General features: G+C 48.7%; 1 protein-coding gene and 1 long non-coding RNA gene across 2 annotated transcripts; both read right to left on the bottom strand.

The window, feature by feature from the left end:
- Positions 1 to 423: 423 nt before the first annotated feature.
- Positions 424 to 1,305, bottom strand: LOC145804329 (uncharacterized). The gene is made up of 2 exons (XM_082898021.1): positions 1,219 to 1,305; positions 424 to 1,010 (listed from the first exon to the last, which is right to left on the bottom strand). The coding sequence occupies exons 1-2, from the start codon at positions 1,300 to 1,302 to the stop codon at positions 561 to 563; spliced, it is 534 nt and encodes a 177-aa protein (XP_082754147.1). The 5' UTR covers positions 1,303 to 1,305; the 3' UTR covers positions 424 to 560.
- Positions 1,306 to 1,651: 346 nt separating this feature from the next.
- LOC145804328 (uncharacterized) lies at positions 1,652 to 2,540 on the bottom strand. The gene is made up of 3 exons (XR_014345964.1): positions 2,377 to 2,540; positions 2,087 to 2,248; positions 1,652 to 1,993 (listed from the first exon to the last, which is right to left on the bottom strand). It is a non-coding gene; the product is annotated as an uncharacterized LOC145804328 (long non-coding RNA).
- Positions 2,541 to 6,680: the final 4,140 nt, after the last annotated feature.

Raw genomic sequence — 6,680 nt, 5'->3', positions numbered from 1 at the left:
CGGGAGAGTCAAAGGCCTTCATTTCCTTCTGTTTCGGATGCGTTCCGGTGCCCAGATCGTCCGAAGTACACTCTGTTGTTGTTGAGTTTTGTTTATCGAGTTGTTGTTTTGATTATCGAGTTGTTGTTTTGCTTATCGAGTTGTTTGTCGAGCGGACGTGTTTTGTGTTTTCGAGTCTTTGCTCTCTGATTAAACAATCTTTCTTTAGGTCTTGTTTATTTACGTTGTGAACACTGTTGTATTTTGCTTATTGAGTTGTAAACTTCCTAAGGTTCTGTTATATCTTAGTAAGTTGAGTTACTTAGTCTGTTGCGTCGGTTCACTACCTGACTTGGTGATTACACAATGCACATTCCCATTCAATTTCATTTTTGTGCAAAATAAAATGATGCGATACGATGCTAAAGTTAAAGTACAAACACCTTTTCAAAAGCTGTTTCATTCCATCATGTTTTACAATGAATAAAGGTACAAGTTTTACAAAAAATAAAACTACCTAACAATGTGCAAAGTGCTACAAACTACTAGCAAAAAGAAAAATAAAGCAGGAAACAGCAGCATCAATGTCCTCGGGAGCGGGAATGAGAAGCACTCCTCATCCTCTTCTGCGGAACAACCTCTGCACCATCATCATCGTCTGAGTCGGAGCTGTCATCCTCAGGATCCCCCTCAGCCTCGCCTCTGTTCCCCGAACCAAGACCGGAGCCCCCCTCCTCAGCAGATGTCTCTGACTGACGGTCGGTAGCCTCCTCCTCCTCCTCATCATCCTCCTCCTCCTCCTCCTCCTCCTCATCAGGCTCTGCCTCTACAACGTGAGCCCTGCGTCTGCGGACAGGCCCTCCTCGAGCTCCTCGAAAAGACCTAGATGGCCCGGCTCCTTGGAAAGGCCGGGATGGCCCAGCCCCCTGAAAAGGCCCGGATGACCCAACTCCCTGAAAAGGCCCAGATGGCCCAGCTCCCCAAGGAGGCCCAGGTGGCCTGGCCTGCGGCTGACCGGACCATGAAGGCATCTGAAAACAAAGAGTTCAATTCAAATACATCAGTCCAAATATATACATCAGATGCAGATACAAGCAAAGGCTACGTGAAGTGGGTGCATGTAAATATAGTGTACAAGTGGGGTGTGTGTCAGATGTGCTCTACACAAGTAGTCTATCGATGCAGTAGAAATCAGCATGTCATCAGAAGTATGATAAATGCCAGAAAACTGAAAGGTACCTGAATGCCCGCGATAGACAACTGTGCCTCCCTCCGCAGGACCATGCCCTCGAGTGTGGCCACCAGTCCAACCACCTCCTCCATGTACCCTCGTGACGGCTGCAAATATGAGCTCATAATCATCAGTGAACAAAAGAATGTCTAAACATCTGAATGATGAATGAAAAACAATGGAGCATACCAGCGGTGAGTCAGGATCAATGGCGTATCGATCACTGGGCATCGGAGGCTCTAGCGGGATCGGGGTCGGAGAGATAGCCCCATACTGCCACGCCATCAACTCTGTTGGCATATCTGGCCATCTAGGATGAGGATAAGTCGACGGAATCGGAGGAACCGGTCTACCCCCACCTCTAGATGCACCAGCCCCACTGGTGGGAGGGGCGTCCGCAGCCCGAGCCCGGGCCTGGCCCGAGGATGACATACCAGCAGGCCTCGTCATCGGGGTACGAGCTCCCGTCAATGGAGGCATCAAATATGTATGACGGTAAGTGCCGTAATCCCCCTCCTCGAGATATAGTAAAGCATCGCTACCCAGCATAGCGCCGACTACCTCCGAGAAAGAGAGCCTGTCAGCAGTCCGCATACTGACTGGGGGTACTGCGGGAGGATCCTGAGAAATATACCCCCATACCTGACGCAGAAAGCGTTCCCCCAGAAACCATGCCCTGCCAACCGGCCCTTCGAGCAGGACCCTATACTGGGAGGTGTCCGACCCTCCGGTATACTGAAGTCGGAGACCATCACCCAGGGGCGCCCAAGGCTGCCATGTGATCTGCGGATGATAAATGCATAAACCAATCAGAAATCGGGAATATACAGAGCAAATCAAAGATGAAAATGAAAGGAACTGAAAGTTCTGAAGTACCTCCGACTGCCGCACAGTGTCAAAATACTGTCGCAAGTAAATGAGGGTCTCTCGGGGTCTCGGCCGGTGCGGGCCCTCGAACACTAGTGAATATGGGGTCATGGGGGGCCCTGCCACCTCTAACTCTGGGGCTAATGCTGGGAAGTATACATAGACCCATAGCTGAGAAAAGCAGTGTAGAATGTAAGTCCGAAATGCTGAGAGCAAAATACAGACTGTAAAAGTGCGCTGTGTGTGCAATGTACAAGTAATGAAGAGCAGAAATGTAAATCAAGGGGACAGAAAAGTACCTCCCAGGCTCTCCAGTAGCCGCCAAGTAAATCTCCCCGCCCGCGGGAGGTCGCGCTCATATAAAAGTAAAGGGTAGCCAGGCCGGCGCCACCCCAGTCATATCGACTGACCTGTGATAGGTCAACCAGAGCGCTCAGCAGGTATAGCCCGACTGTGTTCCCTCTATCGGCAAACAGGGTAGTCCCGAAGAGGAACATAAGGAAACCAAGGGGGTACTGCTCCGTCTCCTCAGGAGTCTCGGGCACCATATCCGCCCGCCGGAAGTGGGAAGAGAACCAAGTGTATCGGACTCTCCCAGAAACCCTGTCAACAGGCGGGCGAGCCCCCAATAGATACATCCAAGCGGCCTCCCACTCACCCATATCCTCATCATAGGGGATGGACCAACCTCCTATGTCCAGGCCAGTCAGCATAGCAAAGTCTAGAGGCGTCATGGTCATGTCTCCAGTGGCAGAGAAATGAAAGGAGTTGGTGGTGTCCCACCATCTCTCTACCAAGGCTGCCATTAGTGCCCTCCTGGCAGGACAACGTGACAATCCAATGCAGAAGGCCCCGAACCCTGCCAAGTCTACTAAATCCCGGACAGCCTCCGGGAGCTCAGCATACCAATCCCTCGCGGCAGTGGAGCCATATCCCCGTACACTGTGAGAACCAACCTGCATTCAGAATGAATACATGTGTCAATAATGAAATGAATGGGCTGTGTGCCAATGAGATGAAATGGGCTGTGTGCCGATGAAATGAAATGGGCTGCGTGCCAATGAAATGAACTGGGCTACGTGCCAATGGAATGAAATGGGCTGTGTGCCGATGAAGTGAAATAAGCTGCATGCAAATAAAATGAAGTAGCCGTGTGTTCAGAAGTGAAGTGTACGAACTGTGTGTTCAGTATAAGCAACTTTCAATCAGTGTGGGCTGCGTGTTCACTATCTAATCTGGGCTGTGTGTACAGAAAATTTGAAGTTTGGGCTGCGTGTTCAACTTTCGATCAGTGTGGGCTGCGTGTTCACTATCTAATCTGGGCTGTGTGTTCAGAAAATTTGAAGTTTGGGCTGCGTGTTCAACTTTCGATCAGTGTGGGCTGCGTGTTCACTATTTAATCTGGGCTGCGTGTTCTGAAAATTTGAAGTTTGGGCTGCGTGTTCAACTTTCAATCAGTGTGGGCTGCGTGTTCACTATCTAATCTGGGCTGTGTGTTCAGAAAATTTGAAGTTTGGGCTGCGTGTTCAACTTTCGATCAGTGTGGGCTGTGTGTTCACTATTTAATCTGGGCTGCGTGTCCTGAAAATTTGAAGTTTGGGCTGCGTGTTCAACTTTCAATCAGTGTGGGCTGCGTGTTCACTATCTAATCTGGGCTGTGTGTTCAGAAAATTTGAAGTTTGGGCTGCGTGTTCAACTTTCAATCAGTGTGGGCTGCGTGTTCACTATTTAATCTGGGCTTTGTGTTCAGAAAATTTGAAGTTTGGGCTGCGTGTTCAACTTTCAATCAGTGTGGGCTGCGTGTTCACTATTTAATCTGGGCTGTGTGTTCAGAAAATTTGAAGTTTGGGCTGCGTGTTCAACTTTCAATCAGTGTGGGCTGCGTGTTCACTATTTAATCTGGGCTGCGTGTTCAGAAAATTTGAAGTTTGGGCTGCGTGTTCAACTTTCAATCAGTGTGGGCTGCGTGTTCACTATTCTAATCTGGGCTGTGTGTTCAGAAAACCTGAAGTTTGGGTTGCGTGTTCAACTTTCAATCAGTGTGGGCTGCGTGTTCACTATTCTAATCTGGGCTGTGTGTTCAGAAAATTTAAAGTTTGGGCTGCGTGTTCAACTTTCAATCAGTGTGGGCTGCGTGTTCACTATTCTAATCTGGGCTGTGTGTTCAGAAAATTTAAAGTGTGTGCCGTGTGTTCACTTTCGAATTCGGGCTGTGTGTTCGACAAATCAGTATTTGAGCCGTGTGTTCACCTCTTAACTAATGTGTACTGTGCGTTCGCAATTAACTAATGAGCCGAGTGTTCAGAAATTCGAGTGTTTAAACTACATGTTCAGGGTGCAAGCAAAGTACTATGTCATAAGCTAAACTGCGTGTTCAAGCATAGCGAGGGTGCGAAATATACGAAAAATGCAGAAAATGAAGTAAATACCTCTCGGGCCTCATGAGAGAGGTGATGCTCTGGCTCTCGGAGAAGCAGATCCCCAGGTGCTCGCTCATCAAAATTAGTGAAATGACGGAAAACGGCACGCGGAAGGACATGTGCTGGCGGAGCGTACCTCCCGGGAATAAAAGGGCGGACCCTCGGGGGTAGAGTCATGGGATCAAAATCGTCTCCGGCACCTGGAAAGCCTCCGCCGTGGGGAGAATTACCCGCCATTTTCAAAGAATCTGCAAAAGGAGCAAAAATGAGCGAAAATGAGCCAAAATTGGAAAAAGTCAACAAAAATCAACTCTCGGGAAATGAAAAACTCAACAAAAGTCAACTCCCGAGAAAATCTTCCAAATATTGAGACAAACTTACCTCAAGTGGCGAAAATGAGAAAAGAAGCTTCGAAACCGAAATTTAATCGCTTCAAAGTGTTTGAAACTGAATATTTTTGCGAAAACAACTTGCGTGGGGCGTTGGAAAACGCGTATGGAACTCAGATCTGGAGAAGAAAGTGTTGTAGGAGGCAAGAGAGGAGAAGATCTCGGCTGCATTATATAGGCTCCAAGTCTTGGGATGAAGGAGCATGAAGAAAGGAGGTGAAAAGACCAAAATGCCCTCAGATTTGGGCATATGGCCGGCCGGCCACCTTTTCTAGCCGGCCAGCCATTTCCTTTTTGGAAAACCGGCCGGCCAGCCATTCACTTTTTGTAAAACCAGCCGGCCACCTCCCATCCCTCATAAAACTGGCCGGCCATGTCCCTCACAGGCTCACCTAGCTCCCTGCAAATTTTGAGGAAGATTGGAGTTCCCGGGACCTGAAAAAGTTCAAGAAAAGTACACTTCCGGTCGCGAAATCGCTCCACCGGAACTTCAGCTTCAGGATCTAACATGAGTCTCATCATCATTCATCAAAATCAAATTGTATCCTTTTGAATGAGTTGTAGCCTTTCCGGGAAGCGGATCGGAGGCCGTGATCGAGTTACCTTCGCCGAAACACGCATTTCCGTGCTCGTTATTTCATGACAAACGAGCACCCTGATTTAGGCTCGCTTTGCACTATCGTGCACATAACTTGCATTCTCATGAGCATACTCACATTTTTATGCCCATTTCTTGATATTGGCATACCTCTATGCTTGAGCATGCGTTGTCACGCATGTTCCACTCTTGCATTGCGATGCATTCACTCACCGGCACTGCGTGTGTCAAACTTCCAGAATCACATTGGATATATGTTGATAGCATATTGTACTTGTTGTAATTTCTCTCTTTTGCAGGCACGATATTGTATGTACGGTTCAATTGAGGCTGGTGCGACCAGACGAATCGCGCAGGTATCGTATATTCTCCGTGTGAGACGTGGCGAGGATTGAATAATTCTCCGCATTCTTAACTGCATGAAATGTAGTTGTTGCTTTGCATTCTTGCTTAAAACTGTTGCATCTATTTGTGAATACTTGCTTCATTAGAGCTTGCTGCATTTGCATGATCATTGAGTTATGTCTGGCTTCTTGCATATCGCTTTGCATTTTGCCCCCCCTGCCTGCGGGCCTGCCTGCGGGCACATCTCTGTCTATCTTGTCTGTTTGTCTAAGTCTTCGGCCTTGTCAAAAATGGATCGTCTCTGGGCTTTGACATTCACTCCCGTCACCTGAGACTTCCGAGTTCTGTCAAAGAGGGGCAACTGTAGACACCCCATTTTTGACCGACCTTAAGACTCAGACGTCACCGATTGAGTGCTTGGTGATATTACATAATGTGCTCGTTCAGAAGTTTCAGAGTCGCGGCCGTGAGCCCTACCTCCGGACTTTCGAACCCTCTTTTGTGCTTTGCCTTGGTTTGCGAACCAGGCTCGGTTCTTGCTGTTCCTTTTTCTGAGGGGAGGGAGAGGTCCCGTAGACCATCTCTCAGTAGCCGTGGGCTACATTTTGTGGCCGCAGGCCATTTTGCCCATTCCGGAGTCCGGTTCCCGGTTTTCGGAGCCGTCAGGCCGTGTGCCTCGGTTCGGGACCGCCTAACCATCTCCGTTTGTTCTGATTTTTGGCATACTTCCTTTCTACTCCCTTTTGAGGGACACTGGGGTCTGAGAAACCGACTTCGTGCCCGAAATGCCACTTTCGGTGCTTAACAACCCATTTTCGGGACCTCAAACTGCGCGTTTTGGCCCCCGAACA

This window comes from Camellia sinensis, chromosome 12 (assembly GCF_055761805.1).
Source record: "Camellia sinensis isolate YWXY chromosome 12, ASM5576180v1, whole genome shotgun sequence".
Taxonomy (NCBI): domain Eukaryota; kingdom Viridiplantae; phylum Streptophyta; class Magnoliopsida; order Ericales; family Theaceae; genus Camellia; species Camellia sinensis.
Note: the sequence above shows the minus strand (reverse complement) of the source record. Positions and strands in the feature narration are given on the sequence as shown.

Excerpts from the sequence above, each read along its gene's own strand:
- LOC145804329 (XM_082898021.1), bottom strand. The coding sequence starts at position 1,302 with ATGGAGGAGGTGGTTGGACTGGTGGCCACACTCGAGGGCATGGTCCTG. Across the intron at positions 1,011-1,218 it reads TGTCTATCGCGGGCATTCAG|ATGCCTTCATGGTCCGGTCA; the intron begins GTACCTTTCAGT and ends CTTTGTTTTCAG.